Below are 27,971 nucleotides of genomic sequence, written 5' to 3' on the forward strand. Positions count from 1 at the left end.
TAGTACAAAAAAAAATCCTACATTTATTTTATGGAACTAAAAAAGCATTTTGCCTTTCATTGAAAATATTACAGTTTTCTATATATCTGTGTGTGTGATGGTATGTGTTTGTGTGCATACGAGATTATCCATCCTAATAGTTGAACTTGAGCAAAATTGGTAGATGCAAAGCTACTGTTTGAAAATTGGCCCAAGACCAAATTTGGTAGGCCCAAGCCCACAGTCTCAACCCACCACTTGGAAGACATGACCCGACCCATCGACCCAATCTACCCATTACCCAAACTGGTTTCCATCTTTAGATAACTAAACCCTTTGCCGAATTTATTCTCTCCTCGTCTTCTCCCCACTTTCTTAATTTTTTCCGCTATCATCTATGGTTTCTCTCTATTTATTCACTACCTTCTGGAAGAAAAAGAGGAGAGAAATAAGTGCGAAAAAAATGAAAGAGATAGGTGAACCTGAGTGATTTAATGGTGCCTTGGTGGCGTGGGTTAGCCTTGGTGGTTATTTTTTCTTGGTGGATTTGAGCAACCGGTGGTTGGGTTGCCGGCCTTTGTGGCTGTGGCTTTCCCATCAGATCCAGCTCCTTAAGCCAAAATTACTTATCATTGTTATTTTTTCTCACTGTTCCTATTAAACTGTAATCATTGTTATATTGATTTGTATTACACTGAAATAATTGATTTTACTTTGTGGGCTTACTGTGAGAATAAATTCCCAATAGCTACAAATTTGTTGTTGAAGTAATAATGCTTAAAGCATTGCATGATCGAAGTATGTTAAATATGAGTCTCGTTAACCGAACAATTGTAAGGAGTGGATCGGTCTCCGGCGTGTTACAAAAAATACAGAAACTTAAAATAGATTACAGGCCTTTTTAAAATAAAGTACAAGTAATCTAAGGAATATAAAAACTAATACAATGAATGAACCTGGGAACAATAGTATCAGTGAAACAGAAGACATAAACACTGTGAGGCTCAGGAGCCTAATAAAACCCAAAGCCTACTCAAGGCCAAAGGTTAGGAACCTTTACCGGTTGCTTAGAATCACACAAGCCACAAAGGCAATAAGAACCACAGAGGTTCTACCTTAGATCCACAAAGGAAAAATTGCCACAAAGGCTTTTATTCGAACCACACAGGTTCTGTCACTAAGGCTTTTAGGGTTTCAGAGAATGGAGATAGGAAGAAGAAGAATATTGTCAGCTTGTTTCCCAAGAGCCGCAGTGGACCAGCCATTTAAAGAGACTGTTCATTGATGGCGAGTAAACGGCTATTTTTGGAGAAGGAGCAAAAGCAGAAATCAAAGGATCAGTGAAGAACCCAAAAAGTCAGAGTGCAGAAGAAGAAGAGAAGCAGTCGGGTGAGAGAAAGGGGAAATGAATTAGGGTTTGATAGAAATAGGTTTAACTAGTAAGGCAGACGGGTCAAACCTGTTAACGGGTCGGGTTAGTGGATTAGGTAGCCCATTGGGCCAAGTGTGATTTGGCCGTCCCAAGTAAAGGCCCATTCCTTTGGTTTGGGCCAAAAAATTCCAATAATTTCCACCTTGGTCCAAACCAAGATGGTGGGTTTTTAGGCTATCATCATTACCTTAAGGATAGTACCTGCAAAACAGAAAAACTGGTTACAGAATAACAGTTCACAGATTAAGTATATCAAGACAGATTTTAAATTTTTCCAAAGACAAACATTTAGTGCCATATCTGCAGGATTATCAGCAGATTTAATCTTCTCAAGATTTATTAAACCTTTATTTATTACATCCTGAATGAAATGATACCTTACATCTATATGCGTAGTTCTATAATGAAAAACTGGATTTTTGCAAAGTTGAATGCTTGACTGACTATCAGAGAAAAAAGTGAGTTTTTTCTTTAAAAAACCAATTTCAGAAAGTAATTCTTTTAACCAGATAGCTTCCTTTATTGCCTCAGTAGTGGCAATATATTCAGCTTCTATAGTTGAAAGTGCTACAATGTTTTGAAGTTGAGACTTCCAACTTATGCAAGCATCACATAGTGTAAAAATGTATGAAGTGGTAGATTTTCTATTGTCCCTATCATTTGCATAGTTAAAATCCACATATCCAACAAGTTTTGCACCATTAGGACTTTTTGAAAAGGTTATGCCAAGTTTCTTAGTATCGTTTAAATATCTTAAAAGCCATTTTAAAGCTTCCCAGTGGGAAGAACCAGGGTTTGACATATATCTACTTAGGCAACTAACAGAGTATGCTATATCAGGTCTAATACTAACCATCAAATACATAACAGAACCAATAGCATTGGAATAAGGCACATTTTTCATTTTATCTTTTTCAGTGTCAGTTTTAGGACACTGATCCTTACTTAACTGAAAATGAGCAGCAAGTGGCACAGAAGAAGGTTTAGAAGTTGACATTGAAAACTTTTCAAGAATACTTTGAATGTAAGATGTTTGATTTAAGAAAATGGTTGAACTAGTCCTATTTCTTTCAATGTTCATTCCAAGTATCTTTTTGGCATCTCCAAGATCTTTCATTTCAAAAGTTTTGCACAGATTTTTCTATAAGTCTTTAATCATGCTAAGACTAGAACTGGCAATTAACATGTCATCCACATATAGAACAAGAAATATATGCACATTATTGACATACTTGAAATACAAACAGGGATCATATGCACTGTTTTTGAATTTTAAATAATGCATAAATTGATCAAACTTTTTATTCCATTGTCTAGGAGACTGCTTAAGACCATATAAAGATTTTTTTAAGCAAACAAACAAGGTTAGGATTTTTCTTATCAACAAATCCATAAGGTTGAGACATATAAATCTGTTCATCAAGATTTCCATGCAGAAAAAGCAGTTTTTACATCCATCTGGTTAAGTTCCCAATTAAATTGAGCAACTAAAGCAAGCAAGATTTTTACAGTAGTAAACTTGACTATAGGTGAGAAAATTTCATAGTCTATTCCTTCTTTTTGTGTAAAGCCTTTAGCTACTAGTCTTGCCTTAAATCTTTTGTTATTATCTTCTTGTACTTTGAAAATCCATTTGCAGTCAATCACAGAAGCATTTTTAGGTTTAGGGACTAAAACCCAAGTTTTATTTTCTTTTAAGGGTTTAAGTTCATCATGCATAGCAGACAACCATTCTTTTGAATATGGACTTTCTATAGTTTCTTCATAAGTATTTGGTTCAATATTTTCAGTATTCAAAGCTAAGTGATAGTCTCTAAGCCTAGTAGGGATTCTACGTTCCCTAAGTTCCCTATCTCTTACAAGTTGATAGGTATTTTCAGGATTTTCATTTTCTATTTCTTCATTATTATCTACTTGATTTTCTTCTCTTTCTTCTATTTCTTCCCCTTGTTGGTTATCTAGGTTATTAGGTTCCACCTTATTAAAGGTATTTTCAATGTTATAGTTTTCAGTGGTTTTAGAAGTAATTTTCAGACAAGGCATTTCAAATTCATTAAAAATGACATCTCTGCTAACAACTACTTTAAAACCAGGTTGGTTTCTCAACCATAATCTATACCCTTTAACACCTATTTGATAACCAATAAATACACATTTTTGGGACCTAGGATCTAATTTATCACCATTAACAAGGCAAAAAGCAGAACATCCAAAAAATACGAAGAGAAGAGAAATCAACATCAGAATTTGACCATAATTTTTCAGGAATATTTCCAAACAAAGGCACAGATGGTGATCTATTTATTAGATAAGCAGCAGTTAAAAGTGCTTCACCCCAAAATATTTTTGGTAAACCTGAACTAATTAAAAGACACCTAACTTTGTTAAGTAAGGTTCTATTCATCCTTTCTGCTACACAATTCTGTTGAGTGTAGGGTGTAGTTTTATGTCTTTTTATGCCATACTTATCACAAAGTTCAGAGAATTGTTTGTTGCAGAATTCTAAACCATTGTCAGTCCTTAAAGCTTTAAGCTTATGACCAGTTTGATTTAAAACTAAACTTTTCCAATTCTGAAACTTTTCAAAAACATCAGATTTCTGTTTCATAAGGAAAACAAAGACTTTCCTAGAATAGTTATCTATAATTGAAAGAAAGTATTTATTGGCACCATGTGTTTCAACATTTGCAGGACCCCATACATCTGCATGCACATAATCTAATATGCATTTTGAAGAAGTGGGGACAGGGTATGAGGAAGTAGGAAAACTGACTTTATGCTGTTTTTCTAGAATGCAATCATCACAAAAATTCAACGTGGCAGGTTTATCGTGCAGAAAACCATTTTTATTCAACAATTCAAGACCTTTTAAACTTATGTGGCCTAGTCTCTTATGCCACAAATCAGATTTATTATTTTCAGACACATTTCCAAAAAATAAGTCATATTGCACTTTACAAAGATACATGTTTCTTTTCTTTTCTGCCTTAAAAATGGTTAAGGACCCTTTGGTGATTTTCATTATCCCTTTACCCCATCTCCCTTCCAACCCATCCTCTTATAGGGCTGAACATGATAACAGATTATGGGCAAGGTCAGGTACATATCTAACACCTTTAAGGGTAAGTTTAAAACCATTTTCAAATTTCAGAAAAACATCCCCAAAATCAAGAACATCACATAGTTTCTAATTTGCCATAGAAACAGAACCTAATTTTTCTGTTTTAAAGTTCATCAAAATATCTTTATAAGGAGTCATATGAAATGTACATCCTGAATCAATAAGCCATTCAAATTTATTTGAATTATCAACAAAATTAATGTCAGAAACCATGTATACTTCATCAGAGGTTTCTTCAGAAACATTAGCAGAATCATTTTGATTATTTTTCTTTGGTTTCTTACAATCTTTTATAAAGTGTCCTCTTCCCCCACAGTTATAACACTTGTAATCCTTTTTAGTGTTTTTATCATCATTTCCTTTGTTGTTATAGTACTTATTCCTAGAAGGACTTCTACCCCTGCTTCTACTATGGCTTTTACTGTGTTTTCTAAACTTATAGTTTTTATTATTATCATTACTCCTAGACTTAGGTCTTCCTCTTACAAAGTTTACTTCATTGTTACTAGTACTAGGAGCATTTGTTTTTAAATCCATTTCTTTCGATTTTAAACCACTAATAACAGTTTCTAAAGTTACACTATCACGACCATATTTAATAGCTGCCTTAACATCACCATAAGACTCAGGTATAGCATTTAATAAAACTATAGGTGTATAATCATCAATATTTTTATCCCCAGTAAGTTTAATATCTTGTATTAGTTTTGTAAAATCATCAATGTTTTCTTCAATATTTTTAGAAAGATCAAGCTTATATCTGAAAAAATTTTCTAAAAGGAACAATTTACTAGGGAGAGAAGTTTCGATATATAATTCTTTCAGTTTATTCCATAATTCCTTAGGAGTATTTTGTTTTTCAACTTTTCTTATTACAAAATCAGATAAATTTAAGATAATAGAACTGTAAGCATACTCATCATTTTCAAGCCGTTTTTCTTCAGAAACTGTTTCAGAATATTTTCCATCGATTGCTTTAAAAACCTTTTGTTGTATTAGAATGCCTTTCATTTTTTGTTGCCAAATAGAAAAATTAGATTTTCCATCGAAGGGTTGCAAGTTATAACCAGACATTTTAATAGAAAACAACAAGTTTCACAGTGATAATTTCAGCACAGAGTATTCACAATTTACAAGATAATAGCAAGAACAGATATTAACAGAAAATATCCCAATCACAGTATATATGTGCAGGGGCCTTAACTGCCCCTCCACCAGATACCCGACGGCTTCAAGAGCCCGGCCAAGGGAGGTAAACAACAAGGGTTTGGGGTTCTGAGACTAGAATTAAATGAGTTTAGGTTGAAGCAATATTACCGTATATGGCCTTTTTAGGCCAGAGACTCACCCTGGATGCTCTGATACCACTGTAAGGAGTGGATCGGTCTCCGGCGTTTTACAAAAAATACAGTAAATTAAAATAGATTACAGGCCTTCTTAAAACAAATTACAAGTAATCTAAGTAATATAAAAACTAATACAATGAATGAACCTGGGAACAATAGTATCACTGAAACAGAAGACATAAAAACTGTGAGGCTCAGGAGCCTAATAAAACCCAAATCCTACTCAAGGCCAAAGGTTATGAACCTTTACCGATTGCTCAGAATCACACAAGCCACAAAGGCAGTAAGAACCACAGAGGTTCTACCTTAGATCCACAAAGGAAAAATTGCCACAAAGGCTTTTATTCGAACCACACAAGTTTTGCCACTAAGGCTTTCAGGGTTTCAGGGAATGGAGGTAGGAAGAAGAAGAACATTGTCAGCTTGTTTCCCAAGAGCCGCAATGGACCAGCCATTTAAAGAGGTTGTTCATTGATGGCGAGTAAACGGCCATTTTTGGAGAAAGAGCAAAAGCAGAAACCAAAGGGTCAGTGAAGAACCCAGAAAGTCATAGTGCATAAGAAGAAGAGAAGCAGTCGGGTGAGAGAAAGGGGAAATGAATTAGGGTTTGATAGAAATAGATTTAAGTAGTAGGGCAGACGGGTCAAACCTGTTAACGGGTCGGGTTAGTGGATTAGGTAGTCCATTGGGCCAAGTGTGATTTGGCCTTCCCAAGTAAAGGCTCATTCCTTTGGTTTGGGCTAAAAAATTCCAACAACAATTATAACAAAGATTATATATATTTTTTGTCCCGTAATTTAGATTTTATACATTTAAGTCGTTTTGCTTATAGAATTTTTGAAAATAGTTCCACAACTTTAAAAAAATTTCACTTTCATTTCTATCCAATCAACTTCCGTTAGAAAATTAATGGAATCATTTACAAATTATGCAGCGATTGGCCATGTGACTAATACATGGTTTTTTTTTTTTTAATCAATTTTCTAATAAAAGTTGGGAAAAAGACTCAAAATGAGACCTTTTGTAAGTTACATTGAAGAATTATGTAAGCAATAAGACTAAAACTAATTTGTTGAAGCCCACTTGTTTAGCTCCTTTATATGTTGCTGAATTGTCACTTTTTATGGGCGTTTATATAATTACTCATCATGGTTATCTATACATTATGAATTCAAAAGCTCCTAATTAATTCTCTCAAATGAATACAGAAATGTGAGATCATTTTGCTTAAATCAATTGGGATTAATGCAATTTACCTCCTTTTGATATTGTAAATAATTAAATTATTCCCTTATGATAATAAAATAGTAATTTATTTCCCTATATCTTTTTTTTTTAAATGAAGCAATTTACCTCTGTGTCTAAGAAGGTAAATTACTTTATTTTAAAAAATATAGGAGGGTAAATTACTACATTTTAAAAACACTAGAAGGTAAATTGTCACTTTTTTTTCTCATATGGGGATAATTTGTTCATTTGCATTATTATAGGGGTTTTCTTGCATCTTTTCCAAAATCAATCCATCATCAAGATATATAGGTGTACAATAGTAAGTAAAATTTTCTGTGAATACTATTCCACAGTCGAAATAAAATTAAGTAGAAAGTTGAAAAAATATAGAAGTAAAATGCTATTATAATTTTTTTGATGAAATGAAGTTCCGTGATCTATATATACACACCACACACATCCCGAACTCTTTCAACTAAGAAAAGAGAGGGCGAGGGGAACGAAACGAAAAAAAAAAAAAAAGAAATTCAGTTAAATCGACATGGATAAAATTGCAAAAAACTTTATCTATTTGAGGATTATAATCATGATAATTTTCTTCGCAGGAGTTAGTGCAGAAAATGGTTCTTCGAATCGCGCAGCTTTCTGCTCGTTAAAATGTAACCTGCTATGCATCATTACTAGGAAACCTCTTTGCGTGAGCGATTGCTTGAAAGGTTGCCAACCAAAACAAGAAGTCGTTACGCAGTGTGCAAATGCTTGTGATTCGGAGTGTAGACCTTTCTCCTCAGGTAATATATATATGATTCAAAAACGAAACCTATTTTTTGTATTTATTCAAAAATCTCATGAACTTGTTTGAACAAGTTGAGATTTTATGTAATAAAATTTCACGAAACCACTTGGAGAGTTGCGTGGATCGTGCAAGTTGGAATTGGTCTTAATATCATATTGTTCCACAGGCGGTGCCAAATTTGAAGTATGTGTTCGTCAATGTTCAAAGGACTGCATCAGCAAGAAGTATGTTTAGCATCGTACGTATGCAATAAGTCTTAAAGATTTCCATAGTCTTTTGCAACTTGGAAATGTTACAGTTTGAGTGGTAAAGAACAGCGTTTGTAAAATTTTATTCCAATGTGGTTTCTTTTTTAATTTTCTTTAGTGCTTTCACATATTTATTTAGCACTTGCAAGTTCCAACTTCTGAAGCATATTATTTTCCTCCATTTGAGGAACAAATTAATTTCAACTAAGAAATTTATTATTTAGATAAATTATAACGAGCTCTCCTGAAATTTTACATAATTACTAATATCTCTTTTTTTTTTTTTTGAGAAATATTTATCAATACTCTTTATATTTGATGAAATTGTGTAAATTGGACGATCGTTAAAATTAAAAAAAGTATTGATTTTTCAAATAACAAAAATATTTATAATTATGTCAAATATTGAATAATTCATTAAATTACCCTTATTATTTTATAATGACGTGTAAAGTCAATTTGAAACTATTCTGCGTACTTGTTATTCTATAAGTACTAATCATAAGGAAATGTGGCGAAATATAAGAACAAATTAATTGAATTCCTACTGTTAAAAATGGCAAAAAATAAAAAGAAACAAAATCAAATTATCATTTGTATCATGAGAACTCTTTCAAGAAAAACACATGTGCCATTCATGATGAACTTGGAACACAAAATTCTTGGTACATGACATAACATATTAATCTAGGTCTTCAAACTTTGCGATAGATGTCAAAACAATCATCAAGGCACTTTTGCTTTTGATTTGTATCTGGTCAAACAAATACGATAACGTATTAGTAAATAAAGTTTCACAGTTTTTAAGTGCATACATCACGATATCTGTTATTACAACATGTACATCAAGAAAATCAATAAAACATAAATCTTACACATATTAATGGCATGCATTTCAATAAATAGACGGACTGGAAAACACGGCCTTTTGGTTTGTTGGTGGACATGTATGAGTGCAACAATGTAAACAATACATAAGACATATATTTGGAATTCCACCATTAACGCAATCTTTGCTGCATTTTGCTCGACACTCGTCCTGTGATTGCTCGATTGAACTTATGAAATTCGTTGCAAGGACGATGTTTGCCATTATCAACAATGTTGTTACTACAACAATAGCGTCTACACTTTTCCCTTCCATTTTCTTAAGTCTCTCTCACCCTACCAAAATACTTGATTTGATTATCTTCACAAAAGGTGGTGTATTTATATTCTCAAACACTAAAAATTATGTGAGATTAAATGGGGCTAATTATCACATTCCATTTTAGAGGAAAAAGGATCTGCACATATTTGACAAAATATTTACTCAATAACCTTTTGTGATTCTACTTACTTATTACCCATAAATCATTCTGTATTTATGCAATATTTAATTTCTTAACTAAAGAGGAAAAGGAAATACAAGTAAGGATCTGGATTCAAGATTTTATCATAATGAAGAACTGACTACTTGATTATTCAAGATTAGGTGATTTACGATAGTAATTGTGAATTCCATCAAGGTTATAAATAAAATTAAAACAACTAAACATAATTGTACATATGAGTTTTTTTTGGACCAAGTAAAAACCAAAAACAATTAAAAAAACTACCCAAAAAAAAAGCCTCCAATCAAACATAAAAAATTGTAACAAGAAAGTTATGACCAAAAGCCAAGAAAACGAATTTGATGCAATTAAAATGCAGCATTTCTTTGGAGAAGACCAACCAAATCCGTTTTGTTATTATTTAGTAGCTGTTGCCGCACTACTGAAGTGCTTATTCACTTTTTCACCACCAACTTCATCTTTATTTTCAGGTGTTTTCATCATTTTAATTTATTTTATAATTAATATATAATCTCAGCCTGACAAATTAACATTACTGGGAAACAAGTATCTGGTAATCTCAAATTATATTGATGTAATAACACGATTATCTAAATAACTAGGATTGCCAAATCCTGCATCTACTTCATAATTGGTTGTGTGTGTGTGTGTGTGTGTGATGGAGATAACCAGTGAAGGGGAACAGCAAACAGAGGCGATCAATAAATGGCATGCCAGGAAAGTGATATCATGACGACGTACAAACTTCCAACAAGAGATTCGATTCAATCCTCCTGAGTTTAGAACGAATATTGTTCAATATGAGATAAGAGGGGATGTAGGATTTCCAGGTCTATTGAGGCGGAGGTAGGATGTGTCCCTGTCGCAAGTGCCAATCATATATGGTTTGTATCATCATCTGCATACTCCCAAGAAGTGCACGTTGATTCTGTAGTTCAGCCTCCAACTCATTAAGCTTTTGGGCTATAGCAGTCACCGTATCAACAAGTACAGTCAATGAATCAACATTGGACCTACTTGGGCTCATTTCCGGTACTACTCTCTCGTTTGACCATTGATACTGGTTCTCAGCCATAACTTCAATCAGAGAATAGCCATCTGTCACAGGTTTATTCATAAATGCTCCACCGGATGCAGCATTTACCAGCATCCTTGTATGGTAGTTCAGTCCATCATAAAAAGTATTAAGGAGAAGCCACTTCTCGAAACCATGATTAGGGCAAAACCTCAAGAGTTTGTTAAATCTCTCCCATGCATCACGCAACGATTCATCTTCCTTCTGAAGGAAACAAAGGATTTGCTGACAGAGTTGGGCTTTCCTACTTGGAGGAAAGTATTTTGCTAGGAATGCTTCTGACAGCTGCTCCCAAGTAGTAATGGATTGTGCTGGTAATGAATGCAACCAAGCTCTTGCTTCATCTCGTAAAGAAAATGGGAATATTTTGAGCTTAATGGCATCCGATGAGACACCAGAAAGATTCAGAACTTCACAGCAATGTAGAAATACAGAGAGATGCAAGTTCGGGTTTTCTGCTGGTAAGCCTCCGAATTGATTGTGTTGTACCATAGAAACGAGGGCCAGTTTGAGCTCGAGATTGTCAACTTGAATTAAAGGTGCTGAAATGCTTGAGTGCAAACTTTGAGCACTTGGTACCGCAAGATCTTTCAAGGAGCTTGTGTCTTCTGCCATGCTTGATGCGGAAGATGATTAGCTATATTTTGGATAGTTTGTTCTTCTTTCTGTCTCTGTGTTGTCCACTCAATGTAACATACGCTCAATCTAAAAATCTACCTCAACAAGATTCCAAAAAATATCGGGTTTTCTGTAAAAACCAAAGGAATTAATTATAAGGGAAAACAAAACAAAACAAACAGATTAGGTAAAATGAAAATTAAATCAAGCAAACTAAATGGTTTAGCTAATTTGTTTGTGACAACTTGATATCCATAATTTAAAATTCCCTGTATGCAGTGCCAAAATTATGCCCGTCTCAAGTGCTGGGTTAATCAAGTAATAGTTAACATATCTTTCCTAGAAGAAATATAACATGTTTAACTCACCAGCAAGAATTAAGGTCGCAATTCAAACAGGAAATCAAACAAGCTGCAGTCTTCGAACATGACCATAGTTGGATTATAACATACCAACATGTTTCAAACTCTACATAAGGAATTGTCTAGAACTGTATATAATCTATCCAGATTCAAGGTTTTGTCTTGTTTAACAAACAGCAGTAGTTTACGGCAATAAATTCTCTGTCTATTATGAAGGAATCTTCAGGGGCGCAATCAGATTCTCCATCATGAATGCACATATAGATCAAAATGAATGCTCCAATTGCATCCAATCTGCCCGTCAGTTCAAAACAAGAAAAACAGTCACAATTTCCATTTTGACTCGGGATGTATTAGATATGTCAAAAGCAGCAGTGTGGATGACTGAAGAACACATATAAGCATAAACATTTAAGTTCACCATCCATCAGCTTAAATTAGTTAAATTTAATTAAAAGTACTAGTCATGAAGCGGTTACATCTGAACAAGTAACTGGAGGTCTTATTTTCCCTCTAGAGAAAAACCATAAAAGTATACCCAAGATCACCTTTCAGTAACAGAAAAGATTTCAAAAAATGATATCAAAAAATATTTTTCTTCAAGAAACCAGTGCAAGACTCGGAAGGGATCTTGTCGCTTCCTCCAGAGCAATAGATTGCCAGTACATATATAATCAGGCAAAACACAAAACGTAAAGCTGTTAATACATCATGAACTGTCAATGCAAAAATTATAGCTCACATATGTCTATTATCTGCTCAATTCCTATTTCTGGATTGGATATCTTGTTTGTATATCTGTTAATTTTCATCCTGTTATGCAATCATCAAGATTAGATGTAAGTCATCCACAACTTTTCACCTCAAGAAAACCTAACTATTATGTTCCGCCGAACAAAACGATGATTTTTTCCAGAGGATTCAATCTTGATTGCATCCGTGGTAACTTTCATGCCGAAGATAAGAAAATTTAAACCCCCAAACAGAAAGCAGAAACCACACCTAAGAGATCGAATGTAGCAGCAACTATCGCGATCTCCAGCACCAATACAAAAAGGACATGTCAAGAAACGGTCGGCCCTCGGCGGTGTGGTTTTGAGCGGAGGACGACGGCGCAGTCTTCGGCGTTGGAGCGATTTGTGCGGCTGTGCTGATGCGATGAAAGGAGAGAAGCCTACACTCTTGTTTACAGACGGAAGTTAGGCTGTTGAAATAGAGGAAATGCAGGGAAAACTGGGAATAGATTGCAAACTGAACAAAACTTTTATTTCTTGAATCAGAGTTTAAAGAAATCTCGTGCTTGAAATAGCAGATAAAGGGCTGTTATATACAAAAAAAACAACTAACTCTTAACAACCATAAAAGTGCTATTTCACTTAAAGCAGCAGAAAAGAAACACGACTTAAACAAATGCAGGTCTCTCATATTAGCTGCTGTTCTCAGTTCCCTGTTCTTGTTCCTTCTCAGACTGAAAGCTCTGTAGATCATTAGGAGCTTGAATTTCATCATAGGCCAAGAAAGGGTAAAAGAGGAAAGGAATAAGTACAAGGAAAAAGGCGGGAAACTTGAGGGGAAAAAAAGAAATAAAAATAAAATAAAAATCCTTTTGAGGAAATTATTAGAAAACATAAAATAAACTTTTATATCTAAATTCACGTCATTCAACATAAAAGTTCCATTCATTTAACTTCTTATAAAAAAGAATATTATTAATTCTTTTATATTAAAAAGAGATGTTGTAGTTTATCAGATTAATCGATTTGATGATATATTTTTCCTGCATTGTGTGGGATTTTTTTTTAATTTTTGTACTAATTTGTGTTAAAGTAATTTAATTTTTTTTAAAAATTATTGTTATATATTTTACTTAATTCAAATTGCATGTATATAGGAATTGTTTATATTGATGGGAACGTAAAGAAATCATATCTTAATTTTATATTTTTTCAAGTAGTTAAAGTTGAAGAAAACGAAAATTTTAATGCACAATTTGCTGAAAAATAATACATTCTTTGTTTTACAAACCATCTAAAGTCGGAAAATTTTGTGCATTTGCACTCCAAAGATTGCGCCAACAATGCTCTCTTACTCTTTTATACTTTTAGAAAGTGAAAAAAATATAATAAATGTCTTCTTTTTTTTATTTGTTTTAATGGTAACTTTTGAGTTGTCAAAATCTTTTATATTAAATTTAAATCTTACGTATATGTATGTGTAGATTTATTTTTATTATAATTTACAGTTTATTACATCCTGATGTATATTTTAAGACAAATAAGTCTTGTATCTGAACGACCTTATTTTCTTAAAGTCCTTTTTTTTTTTTATGTTTTCTATATGTCAATTGTAGCATTAGGAAAAGAGATGAAATAGCCAAGAAATCGAAGTTCTATATAATTTAATTCTTTAAAACTTCAACTAAAACACATTGCGCATTTATTAAATAACAACATTTTCATGAAAAAAAAACCCCCAAATTTCTATTTTCCGCACATAATCAAACTTTCATACCCAAAATCTCATACAAATCTCGATCTTCAAATCTTGCAATAGATATTAGAACAATTGTCAAGACACCTTTGCTTCTGATTTGTATTTGTTAACAAAATATATACAACAGATGTTGGCTACACAACCCACGTGGTATTCTTTCTCACTGAATACCTAGCCAACTATTACACTGATTGGAGTACGAAACTCCTTTAAGATAACAGACCACAGATTACAGAGAAATTAAATAATACACAAGGAATTAGAGATAAAAGAATGAAATCGTAATTTTCAAAGTGGCTCAGGAACAAAGCCTGATTCAGTTAGAGACAGGGTCACGGTCACTTGGCACCGCACCCACAGAAACTTCGGCCCACGGTTGCTCCTCACACAGGGACAAGATCACAAAGATCAGAGAACCCAGAAACCCGTCACAACAGTACACTTCCATTCACTCAGAACCTTTAATTAGAAGAGGGGTGGAGATATCTCACTGTGATTTCTCGGTTTCATGTTGTTCTTCAAGGAGCAGAACAACTCCTATTTATAGGAGAGGAAAAGAGAGTCGTTGGAAAGATGGCGTTGGGGTGGCTTTCTTTAAGCCATCGTCTTGGCTAAGGAAAGCCACCACCATTAACGGTGGTGGACAAGGAAATAAGAATCTGCCATGGAAGGCAGTTTTAGAAGAGGGAGAGAAATTGCAGACAACGGCGTACAAGAAGAAATGGAGAGATTCAAACTAAATTAGGTTTAGGAAGTGGGTATAAATGTATAGATACCTGGGTCGGGTTAATGGGTTGGATATCGGGTCGGGGTGAGGGCCTTCCAAGTGGGCCGAGTGTAATGTGGATGAGCAATGGGCCTACCAAATATAAATTTGGTCCTTGGACCATTAATATTAACAATCTCCACCTTGGACCAAAACCCACAAGAGGGAAGAGGTCCTGGAGTTTTATCACTGAATCAGTTTGTTTCATCATTGCCAAAAGAAGTTCACCGTGGATGTACCTGCAGAGAATAAAATAACTTGAAAGCACATGTTAGTCCGGAATTAAATTCAGAATTTTTAAACACGTATGAAATTTTTCAAGAGATAGACACTTGGTACCCATATCTACAGGATTATCCTCAGTTTTGATTTTCTCCAACTTTATTACCTCTTTACTGACGATATCTCGAATGAAGTGATACCTTACATCCATATGTTTCGTTCGATCATGAAACACGGGATTCTTACACAGTTGAATAGAGGATTGGCTATCAGAGTATACCGTGAGCTTTTCATTTGAGAAACCAATTTCCTTAATGAGGCCATCTAACCAAATTGCCTCCTTGAAAGCTTCTGTCGTGGCAATGTATTCTGCCTCTGTTGTAGAAAGGGCAACTATATGTTGAAGTTGGAATTTTCAACTTATGCAAGAACCACAAAATGTGAAAATGTAAGATGTTGTGGATTTTCTACTATCTGTGTCATTTGCATAGTTAGCATCAACATAGCCAAGAAGTTGAGTGTTCTTACTCCTTTTAGAAAACAAAATGTCAACATTTTCAGAGCCATGCAGATATTTCAAAAGCCATTTTAAAGCCTCCCAATGAGGAGGGCCAGGATTAGACATGTATCTACTTAAGCAACAAATAGCATATGCAATGTCGGGTCTCGTGCAAACCATGAGAAACATGATGGATCCAATCACATTAGAATAGGGAACTTTTTTCATCTTAACCTTTTCAGTATCAGTTTTAGGACTCTAATTTTTACTAAGTAGAAAATGGGCAGCAAGAGGCACAGAGGTTGGCTTGGAGTTTTCGATTGAAAATCTTTTTAAGATAGAAAGAATGTAGGATTTTTTATTTAGCAAAATAGTAGACTCTCCTTTATGTCTAACAATGTTCATGCCAAGAATACGTTTTGCATCACCTAGATCTTTCATTTCAAAAGTTTTGTGTAACTCTTTTTGCAAGAGATTAATGAGATGTAAGCTAGGACTAGCTATAAGCATATCATCCACATAAAGCACAAGGAAGATAGGAGTACTGTCAACATGTTTAAAGTATAAACAATGATCATAATGACTTCTTTTTAAAATCTAATGAATGCATGAAAGAGTCAAATTTCTTGTTCCATTGTCTCGGAGACTGTTTTAAACCATACAATGATTTTTTAAGAAGGCAGACATAATCAGGTTTGAGTTTGTCCATAAAACCAGCAGGTTGACTCATGTAGATATGCTCATCAAGATCACCATGTAAAAAAGCAGTCTTAACATCCATTTGTTTTAATTCTCAATTGTCGTGTGCAGTGAGGGCAAGAATAATACGAACAGTGGTGTATTTCACAATAGGAGAGAATATCTCATTGTAATCTATGCCTTCTTTTTGTGTAAACCCTTTTGCTACTAGTCTAGCTTTATACTTAATGGGGTTTTCTTGTTTAACCTTAAAAATCCATTTGCAATCAACTATTGAGAAGTTCTTGGGTCTAGAAACTAAGGTCCATGTATTATTCTGTTTTAATGAACTCATCTCTTCTCTCATGGCACTAAGCCATTTTTCTGATTTCATTGTTTCCTCAACATTAGTGGGTTCAGACAGTTCTGTGATTAATGCAGTGTCATAATCTCTAAGTTTGGTGGGGATCCTAGTTTCTCTTCTTACTCGATCTCTAGTAAGTTGATAGTCGTCTAAGGGATTTTCAGTGATTATTGCATCATTTTCTGCTGTTTGTTCAACTAGATTTTCACGATTCTCTTCCCCTTCTTGGTTATCCTCTAAGTGTTCCTCCACCTTATTGAAAGTTGGTTCTTTTTCTCTATGTTGGGTTTTATCTAAGCACGACAGCTCATTTTTGTTAAAAGTCACATCCCTACTTATAAGCACTTTAAAACCTGATTTGCTAGGGAACCCAAAGTCTATACCCTTTTATGCCATCAGGATAATCAATAAAACACACTTAATCGATCTAGGTTCTAACTTATCAAGGTTTTGGTGAACAAACACAGAGCATCCAAAGACACGTAAATATGAGATAACAACGCTATGTTTGTTTTCATTTTCAAATTATCTCCGAGATGAGTCAAAACATACCTAATATTTGCCATCATTCAAAAACACTTTATTTAGGTGTTTTAGCATAAATACATACATATATATACATAAATATATATAAAAAAGACATGATTTGACTATGAATTGACAATGAATAGTAATTTTTGTCTCCCAAAACACAACGTTAAACATACAATACTTATTTTAAATTATCTTAAAAAACAAATCCAAACATACATACTATCTCTAACACATACTTATTTATCTTTGTTTTTCTCTCTCTATCTCCATAAAACACATCAAAACACTTAGAAAACGAATCTAAACATTATGCAGATTTTTTACCAGTCCACATAAAATCAGGAGTCTTACCAGATAGAGGCACAGATGGGGACAAGTTTATCAAGTGAGCAGCAGTAAGAATAGTTTCACCCCAAAAAGATTTAGGCAATCTAAAACTTATAAGTATGCATCTAACTTTATCAAGCAAGGTATGATTCATACGTTCAGCCACACCGTTCTGTTGGGGGGTATAGGGATTTGTTCTATGCCTTTTTATACCAAATTTGTGACAAAGACTCGAAAAATCTTTATTGCAGAATTCAAGACCATTATCCGTCCTAAGGGATTTCAATTTCTTCCCAGTTTGATTTTCCACAAGAATTTTCCATTTTTCAAATTTCTCAAAAGCTTCAGACTTGTGTTTCATAAGAATAACAAACACCTTCCTAGAGTAGTTATCAATGATAGATAAGAAGTAACGGTTACCATCATGCGTAGGAACACTAGACGGACCCCAAACATCAGCATGTACGTAATCCAAAATGCATGAAGACATGGAAGGAAGTGATTGAGATGAAGTAGGAAAATGCACTTTATGGTGTTTACCCAATATGCAATCATCACAAAAATCCAATTTTCGATTTTGTCATTCAAAATCCCATCCTTTTTCAGAAATTCAAGACCTTTCAAACTCATATGTCCAAGCCTTTTATGACACAATGCAGTCATATCACATTCATTCACAAAAGCAGTCATTGAATCATAGGTAACAGAACATAAATAGAGGTTTCGTTTCTTTTCAGCCTTAAAAACAACAAGTGAACCTTTCATGATTTTCATGAGGCCTTTGCCCCATCTACCTTCAAGACCATCCTCTTCTAAAGTAGCACAAGAAATCAAGTTGTGACTCAAATAGGAACATATCTCACATTTTTCAGGGTTAACCTATAACCCTCTTTGAAATTTAAAGAAACGCCGGGACCCAAAATCTCACATTTCTTTTCGTTTGCCATAGAAATAAAATCAGATTTTTCATAACGAAAGTTTGAGAAAACTTCTTTAACAGGGCTCATATGAAAAGTACAACCAGGGTCAATAAGCCATTCAAATTTGCTCACAGAATGCACAGAATTTGCTTCATAAACCATAAAGACTTCGTCGTTTTCATTAGAGACATTATTCACCTTTTCCTTTTCATCAAAGTTTCTATCTGTGTTATCACGTTTTGATTTCCTGCAGTCTTAGATGTATATAACAACCTCTTTCCTTGGTTTTATCATCCTTATAAGTGTTATCCCTTGCTCTAAATTTACTACAACCATTTCTGCTTTTACCTCTGCTATGACTTCTACCTTTGTTCTTAAAACCATTGTTTCTAAAATTAGACCTGCCTCTAGCAAGATTAACCTCATGATTGTTCTGACTAGGTCTAGCAACTTTTAGATCCATTTCTTTGCTCTTTAGACCGTTAACAACAGTATCCAAATTAATGTTATCTCTACCATACTTAATAGCAGCTTTCACGTCAGAATAAGATTCAGGAATTGCATTCAAGAGCACAATAGGAGTGTAATCATCAATATTTTTATCACCGGTGAGTTTGATGTCTTGTATCAATTTGGTAAAATCATCAAGGTTTTCATCAATATTTTTGGACAGATCCAATTTATAACAAAAAAACTTTTCTAATAGAAAAAGCTTACTGGGCAAAGATGTTTCGGTATATAAATCCTCCAATTTTTCCCAAAGATCTTTAGAGGTTTTTTGTTTTCTCACTTTTCTAAGAACATTATCAGAAAGGTTTAAAATAATGGACGAGTAGGCAAACTCATCATTTTTCAATTGTTTTTCTTCGAAAACATTATCAGTGTATTTTCCGTCAATTGCTTTAAACACCTTTTGTTGGATTAGAATACCTTTCATTTTCTATTGCCAGATAGAAAAATTGCTTTTCTCGTCAAAGGGTTGTAAACTATATCCGGCCATCAAAAAAAATTTTAGGAAGCGTTTATAAAGGAAATCACCAGTTTCGATTTTTGAGAAAAATGTCAGGAGGAATAAACGATTTTAGAAAAACAGGTTTTATTATAGTATCAGGGGATTTCAATTAATCACAAATAACGCAAAATATAGTACCAGATCACAGGTAATGTCCAAAAGATCAGAGTTATACCAGATTACTAAAGGGATAACAGATAGTTCACAGATCAAAACTATTAATCACTAATCAAGGTAATAAATCACAGATCAAGATAAGTAACCACAGATCAAGATTAATAATCATAGATCAAGGTTGATAATCACAAATCAAGATAAGTAACCACATATCAAGATAATAATCACAGATCAAGATAATAATCCGTAGGAAAATATCGAGCACAAATATACCAGTTATCACAACAGATCTCAATAATCACAGAGAAACGAGATATTAACAGGACCAAGGCCTTTCCAGCCTAACGCCCAGTCCAGATACCCGACGACCTCAGGGGTCCGACCAGGAGAGTGGTTAGGGGGATAAGCACCTCAGTTATCGAACAAGGTATAAAAAATAACTGAAAAGTAAATCGTAGTAAATAGAGGAGGGGTTTAAGCGAGTTACCACCACCACGGCGCGGAGAGGATCAGAACAGTGCTCTGATACCACTGTTGGGTACACAACCCACGTGGTATTCTTTCTCACCGAATACCTAGCCAACTATTACACTGATTGGAGTACGAAACTCCTTTAAGATTACAGACCACAGATTACAGAGAAATTAAATAATACACAAGGAATTAGAGAAAAAAGAATGAAACCGTAATTTTCAAAGTGGCTCAGGAACAAAGCCTGATTCAGTTAGAGACAGGGTCACGGTCACTTGGCACCGCACCCACAGAAACTTCGGCCCACGGTTGCTCCTCACACAGGGACAAGATCACAGAGAGTAGAGAATCCAGAAACCCATCACAACAGTACACTTCCGTTCACTCAGAACCTTTAATTAGAAGAGGGGTGGAGATATCTCACTGTGATTTTTCGGTTTCAAGGTGTTCTTCAAGGAGCAGAACAACTATTTATAGGAGAGGAAAAGAGAGCCGTTGGAAAGGTGGCGTTGGGGTGGCTTTCCTTAAGCCATCATCTTGGCTAAGGAAAGCCACCACCATTAACGGTGGTGGACAAGGAAATAAGAATCTGCCATGGAAGGCAGTTTTAGAAGAGGGAGAGAAATCGCAGACAGCGGGGCACAAGAAGAAATGGAGAGAGTCAAACTAAATTAGGTTTAGGAAGTGGGTATAAATACATAGATACCTGGGTCGGGTTAATGGGTTGGATACCGGGTCGGGGTGAGAGCCTTCCAAGTGGGCCGAGTGTAATGTGGATGAGCAATGGGCCTACCAAATATAGATTTGGTCCTTGGCCATTAATATTAACAACAGATAATTAATGCACAACAACATAAGTATACATAAGTATATATGTTATAAACATAAAAGATTTACGAACACGACGTTGTGAAATAAGTTAAACATATACCTTCAATATTTGCACAGTTACAATCAATCGAACAACTGATGCTGCAGTAAAACGATTGAGTCGAAACCTGTCTGCTTTCGTTTTTGGGTGGACATGCATGAGTGCAACATAATATACAATACATATAACATATATTCGGAATTCCTCCTTTTGCACACTCTCTGCTGCATTTATCACTGCAAGCATCCTTTGATGGCTCGATTGAAATCATTGAATTCGTCGCATATGTTGTTGCAATGACGATGTTTGCGATTATTAGTAATGTTGTCGCTGCAATAATAACATGATTTACACATTTCCCTTCCATTTCTTAAATTTAAATCCTCTTTTTTGTTTTTTTTTTGGGTAAAATATTTGATTTGATTATTTCATAAGAAGGTGGTTTATTTATAATCTGAAACAGTAGAATTATGTGAGGTTAATTGGCAAATCACATTTCATTTTGTAGGAAATAAGATTACAATACTCGAAAATCTTTCTTATTTAATTGCTTAATTTTTGATTGGTCATCATGGATTTATGTAATTGATTTCGTAAATCAAATGGGAAAGGAAACGAATTCAAGATTATATCATATGTATCACGTAAATGAATATTTGATTTTTCATATTAGGTGATTTATAATTATAATTATTGGTTTTTCCAAAGTTTAAATATAAAACTTCAAAGAACAAAACATGCATGGTTGCACGACATAAAACACACACACACACACTGTAATCTTGAATATAGCCCAACCAGGGATTAATTATTTTTTTATTAATATAAAATAAATAAATTATATAAATATAATTTAAATAAATACTATAATATTCAAGTTGTGGTTTCATAATAAAATTATAGTATTTATTTAAATTATATTTATTTAATTTATTTATTTTATATTAATCAAAAAATAATTAAACCCCCCCCCCCCATGAACGAGGCTGATTGTATTTTCTATTTTAATTCATCTTGCATGTGTATAATGAAGTCATTAATTTAATCTAAAGGAAAAAACTATACACTTATCAAACTAAGTGGATGGTGGATTTTCTCAAAAATTATAAAAAATTATCCACTAAGTTCATATTTTTTTTAAAAAAATAAACAAAATAATAATTCATAGCCCAAAATAGAATTTTGGTTAATTCACCTCAAAAAATGGATGAAAACATAGCAAAGACTAATTGATTGAACTAGTAATTGGACGATCGTTAAAATAAAAAAAAGTATTGATTTTTCAAATAATAAAAATATTTATAATTATGTCAAATATTAAGATAATTCATTAAATTACCCTTATTATTTTATAATGATGTGCAAAGTCAATTTGAAACTATTCTGCGTACTTGTTATTCTATAAGTACTAATCATATGGAAATGTGGCGAAATATAAGAACAAATTAATTGAATTCCTACTGTTAAAAATGGCAATTAAAAAATAAAAAGAAACAAAATCAAATTATCATTTGTATCATGAGAACTCTTTCAAGAAAAACACATGTGCCATTCATTATGAACTTGGAACACAAAATTCTTGGTAACATGACATAACATATTAATCTAGGTCTTCAAACTTTGCGATAGATGTCAAAACAATCATCAAGGCACTTTTGCTTTTGATTTGTATCTGGTCAAATAAATACGATAACGTATTAGTAAATAAAATTTCACAGTTTTCAAGTGCATACATCTCGATATATGTTATTACAACATGTACTTTAAGGAAATCAACAAAACATAAATCTTACGCATATTAATGGCATGCATTTCAATAAATAGACGGACTGGAATACACGGCTTTTTTGTTTGTTGGTGGACATGTATGAGTGCAACAATGTAAACAATACATAAGACATATATTTGGAATTCCACCATTAACGCAATATTTGCTTCATTTTGCTCGACACTCGTGCTGTGATTGCTCGATTGAACTTATGAAATTCGTTGCAAGGACGATGTTTGCCATTATCAACAATGTTGTTGCTACAACGATAGCATCTACACTTTTCCCTTCCATTTTCTTAAGTCTCTCTCACCCTACCAAAATACTTGATTTGATTATCTTCACAAAAGGTGGTGCATTTATATTCTCAAACACTAAAAATTATGTGAGATTAAATGGGGCTAATTATCACATTCTATTTTAGAGGAAAAAGGATCTGCACATATTTGACAAAATATTTACTCAATAACCTTTTGTGATTCTACTTATTTATTACCCATAAATCATTCTGTATTTATGCAATATTGAATTTCTTAACTAAGGAGGAAAAGGAAATACAAGTAAGGATCTGGATTCAAGATTTTATCATAATGAAGAACTGACTACTTGATTATTCAAGATTAGGTGATTTACGATAGTAATTGTGAATTCCATCAAGGTTATAAATAAAATTAAAACAACTCAACATAATTGTATATATGAGTTTTTTTTGGACCAAGTAAAAACCAAAAACAATTAAACAAATTACCCAAAAAAGAAAAGCCTCCAATCAAACATAAAAAATTGTAACAAGAAAGTTATGACCAAAAGCCAAGAAAACGAATTTGATGCAATTAAAATGCAGCATTTCTTTGGAGAAGACCAACCAAATCCGTTTTGTTATTATTTAGTAGCTGTTGCTGCGCTACTGAAGTGCTTATTCACTTTTTCACCACCAACTTCATCTTTATTTTCAGGTGTTTTCATCATTTTAATTTATTTTATAATTAATATATAATCTCAGACTGACAAATTAACATTACTGGGAAACATCTGGTAATCTCAAATTATATTGATGTAATAACACGATTATCTAAATAACTAGGATTGCCAAATCCTGCATCTACTTCATAATTGGTTGTGTGTGTGTGTGTGTGTGATGGAGATAACCAGTGAAGGGGAACTGCAAACAGAGGCGATCAATAAATGGCATGCCAGGAAAGTGATATCATGACGACGTACAAACTTCCAACAAGAGATTCGATTCAATCCTCCTGAGTTTAGAACGAATATTGTTCAATATGAGATAAGAGGGGATGTAGGATTTCCAGGTCTATTGAGGCGGAGGTAGGATGTGTCCCTGTCGCAAGTGCCAATCATATATGGTTTGTATCATCATCTGCATGCTCCCAAGAAGTGCACGTTGATTCTGTAGTTCGGCCTCCAACTCATTAAGCTTTTGGGCTATAGCAGTCACCGTATCAACAAGTACAGTCAATGAATCAACATTGGACCTACTTGGGCTCATTTCCGGTACTACTCTCTCGTTTGACCATTGATACTGGTTCTCAGCCATAACTTCAATCAGAGAATAGCCATCTGTCACAGTTTTATCCATAAATGCTCCACCGGATGCAGCATTTACCAGCATCTTTGTATCGTAGGTCAGTCCATCATAAAAACTATGAAGGAGAAGCCACTTCTCGAAACCATGATTAGGGCAAAATCTCAAGAGTTTGTTAAATCTCTCCCATGCATCACGCAACGATTCATCCTCCTTCTGAACAAAACAAAGGATTTGCTGACAGAGTTCGGCTTTCCTACTTGGAGGAAAGTAGTTTGCTAGGAATGCTTCTGACAGCTGCTCCCAAGTAGTAATGGATTGTGCTGGTAATGAATGCAACCAAGCTCTTGCTTCATCTCGTAAAGAAAATGGGAACAATTTGAGCTTAATGGCATCCGATGAGACACCAGAAAGATTCAGAACTTCACAGCAATGTAGAAATACAGAGAGATGCAAGTTCGGGTTTTCTGCTGGTAAGCCTCCGAATTGATTATCTTGTACCATAGAAACGAGGGCCAGTTTGAGCGCGAGATCGTCAACTTCAATTAAAGGTGCTGAAATGCTTGAGTGCAAACTTTGAGCACTTGGTACCGCAAGATCTTTCAAGGAGCTTGTGTCTTCTGCCATGCTTGAAGCGGAAGACGATTAGCTATATTTTGGATTGTTTGTTATTCTTTCTGTCTCTGTTGTTGTCCACTAAATGTAACATACGCTCAATCTAAAAATCTACCTCAACAAGATTCCAAAAATATCGGGTTTTCTGTAAAAAACCAAAGGAATTAATTATAAGGGAAAACAAAACAAAACAAACAGATTAGGTAAAATGAAAATTAAATCAAGCAAACTAAATGGTTTAGCTAATTTGTTTGTGACAACTTGATATCCATAATTTAAAATTCCCTGTATGCAGTGCCAAAATTATGCCCGTCTCAAGTGCTGGGTTAATCAAGTAATAGTTAACATATCTTTCCTAGAAGAAATACAACATGTTTAACTCACCAGCAAGAATTAAGGTCGCAATTCAAACAGGAAATCAAACAAGCTGCAGTCTTCGAACATGACCATAGTTGGATTATAACATACCAACATGTTTCAAACTCTACATAAGGAATTGTCTAGAACTGTAAATAATCTATCCAGATTCAAGGTTTTGTCTTGTTTAACAAACAACAGTAGTTTACGGCAATAAATTCTCTGTCTATTATGAAGGAATCTTCAGGGGCGCAATCAGATTCTCCATCATGAATGCACATATAGATCAAAATGAATGCTCCAACTGCATCCAATCTGCCCGTCAGTTCAAAACAAGAAAAACAGTCACAATTTCCATTTTGACTCGGGATGTATTAGATATGTCAAAAGCAGCAGTGTGGATGACTGAAGAACACATATAAGCATAAACATTTAAGTTCACCATCCATCAGCTTAAATTAGTTAAATTTAATTAAAAGTACTAGTCATGAAGCGGTTACATCTGAACAAGTAACTGGAGGTCTTATTTTCCCTCTAGAGAAAAACCATAAAAGTATACCCAAGATCACCTTTCAGTAACAGAAAAGATTTCAAAAAATGATATCAAAAAATATTTTTCTTCAAGAAACCAGTGCAAGACTCGGAAGGGATCTTGTCGCTTCCTTCAGAGCAATAGATTGCCAGTACATATATAATCAGGCAAAACACAAAACGTAAAGCTGTTAATACATCATGAACTGTCAATGCAAAAATTATAGCTCACATATGTCTATTATCTGCTCAATTCCTATTTCTGGATTGGATATCTTGTTTGTGTATCTGTAATTTTCATCCTGTTTTATGCAATCATCAAGATTAGATGTAAGTCATCCACAACTTTTCACCTCAAGAAAACCTAACTATTATGTTCCGCCGAACAAAACGATGATTTTTTCCAGAGGATTCAATCTCGATTGCATCCGTGGTAACTTTCATGCCGAAGATAAGAAAATTTAAACCCCCAAACAGAAAGCAGAAACCACACCTCAGAGATCGAATGTAGCAGCAACTATCGCGATCTCCAGCACCAATACAAAAAGGACATGTCAAGAAACGGTCGGCCCTCAGCGGTGTGGTTTTGAGCGGAGGACGACGGCGCAGTCTTCGGCGTTGGAGCGATTTGTGCGGTTGTGCTGATGAGATGAGAGGAGAGAAGCCTACACTCTTGTTTACAGACGGAAGTTAGGCCAAGAAAGGGTGAAAGAGGAAAGGAATAAGTAGAAGGAAAAAGGCGGGAAACTTGAGGGGAAAAAAAGAAATAAAAACCAATAAAAATCCTTTTGAGGAAATTATTAAAAAACATAAAATAAACTTTTATATCTAAATTCACGTCATTCAACATAAAAGTTCCATTCATTTAACTTCTTATAAAAAAAAAATATTATTAATTCTTTTATATTAAAAAGAGATGTTGTAGTTTATGAGATTAATCAATTTGATGATATATTTTTCCTATATTGTGTGGGATTTTTTGAATTCTTGTACTAATTTGTATTAAAGTAATTTAATTTTTTTAAAAAATTATTGTTATATATTTTACATAATTCAAATTGCATGTGTCTACGAATTGTTTATATTGATAGGAATGTAAACAAATCATATCTTAATTTTATATTTTTTTCACGTAGTTAAAGTTGGAGAAAATGAAGATTTTAATGGACACTTTGCTGCAAAATAATAAATTTATTGTTTTACAAACCATCCAGAGTCAGAAAATTTTGTGCATTTTCACTCCAAAGATTGCCCAACAATGCTCTCTTACTCTTTTATACTTGTAGAACGTGAAAAAAAGGGTTAAAGACAAAAATAGTTTCCTAACTTTGGCTATTTCTCGTTTTAGTCCTTTAACTTTTGCATTCTCATTTAAGTCCCGTAACTTTTCAAAATCATTCAATTTGGTCCCCCGATAGAATCTAAAAAGAATATGCGTGGAGCTGGGCTAAATTCTGGACCATTTTACCCCTGAACTACTTTCAAGCGTGAATTTTAGTCCATTTTCACTATTCTTGTATTTTTATGCATTTTTCACCCATGCTCACCTAGAATGGTATCAGAGCCTAAGTTTATTGAAGAAATATATGATTATATTACATTTTGATATTATTTATTCACTAATGGAGGAGACTTTCAAGAAAATGGAACCGAACGAAAGTTCGAGTTACTCTGAAAACAGGGAATATTTCCAGATTTTGGAAATACAAAGAAGAGAATTTCTCATGGAAATTCTTGACAAATGTGACAACGGTCCCAAGAGGATTGATCCAAAACTTCTCACGCCTGAAGAGGAACAAGAGTGGCTGAGAAATTTTGAAGTTCGACAGGTACTACCAGGAAATGCAGTGAGACGTCTACACTCCACTGAAGTCCATGGTAGAATCCCAGCCAGGAGAAACAGAACGGGTAAATTTCTACATAATTTCAGTTCAAAAAATTATGACTGATTGAAAAGAACTCGAGCCGGATACATCAAAGATCTCCCAAGATCTGAGGGAGATACAAAAGACGATTCAAGACTATGGACATAGGTTAATACATATACCTATGGAAATAGAATCTCTGAGCCAAAAGGTTAACGATGCCCTTAAGATTCTTCGTGATCTACACAAGGGTCTTACAAATCTGAAGACAGAAATTACAGATCTAAAGAGAAATCAACGAGAGAGCCTTGAGACATCTAGATCCAGACAAGAGCGAATCAGGGACGCCCTTGGAACAGTACCTCTTCTACACCAGAAGGGGAAGGCCACGGAGATTCCACAATAGAAGTCAAGAGAAGATCTGATTATTGCTTCTATTAGATCTATAAAATGATGGAGGTAACAAGAGCGGATCTA

The 27,971-nt window shown here is 34.1% G+C and overlaps 2 protein-coding genes, 2 non-coding genes and 1 pseudogene across 4 annotated transcripts; 2 read left to right on the plus strand and 3 right to left on the minus strand.

Moving 5' to 3' along the window:
* Positions 1 to 1,599: 1,599 nt before the first annotated feature.
* Positions 1,600 to 2,528, minus strand: LOC148788714 (secreted RxLR effector protein 161 pseudogene; annotated as a pseudogene).
* A 7,696-nt stretch (positions 2,529 to 10,224) lies between these two features.
* On the minus strand, positions 10,225 to 12,983 carry LOC105157604 (uncharacterized). The gene is made up of 2 exons (XM_011074015.3): positions 12,544 to 12,983; positions 10,225 to 11,309 (listed from the first exon to the last, which is right to left on the minus strand). The coding sequence occupies exon 2, from the start codon at positions 11,174 to 11,176 to the stop codon at positions 10,319 to 10,321; it is 858 nt and encodes a 285-aa protein (XP_011072317.1). The 5' UTR covers positions 11,177 to 11,309; positions 12,544 to 12,983; the 3' UTR covers positions 10,225 to 10,318.
* On the plus strand, positions 10,692 to 10,798 carry LOC148788715 (small nucleolar RNA R71). The gene has a single exon (XR_016065022.1). It is a non-coding gene; the product is annotated as a small nucleolar RNA R71 (small nucleolar RNA).
* A 10,757-nt stretch (positions 12,984 to 23,740) lies between the features above and the next one.
* Positions 23,741 to 26,310, minus strand: LOC105157605 (uncharacterized). Its single transcript, XM_011074016.3, has 2 exons — positions 26,123 to 26,310; positions 23,741 to 24,886 (listed from the first exon to the last, which is right to left on the minus strand). The coding sequence occupies exon 2, from the start codon at positions 24,751 to 24,753 to the stop codon at positions 23,896 to 23,898; it is 858 nt and encodes a 285-aa protein (XP_011072318.1). The 5' UTR covers positions 24,754 to 24,886; positions 26,123 to 26,310; the 3' UTR covers positions 23,741 to 23,895.
* On the plus strand, positions 24,269 to 24,375 carry LOC148788716 (small nucleolar RNA R71). The gene has a single exon (XR_016065021.1). It is a non-coding gene; the product is annotated as a small nucleolar RNA R71 (small nucleolar RNA).
* Positions 26,311 to 27,971: the final 1,661 nt, after the last annotated feature.

The sequence above is a fragment of the Sesamum indicum genome, linkage group LG3 (assembly GCF_026168435.1).
Source record: "Sesamum indicum cultivar Baizhima isolate 11 linkage group LG3, ASM2616843v1, whole genome shotgun sequence".
Lineage (NCBI taxonomy): Eukaryota > Viridiplantae > Streptophyta > Magnoliopsida > Lamiales > Pedaliaceae > Sesamum > Sesamum indicum.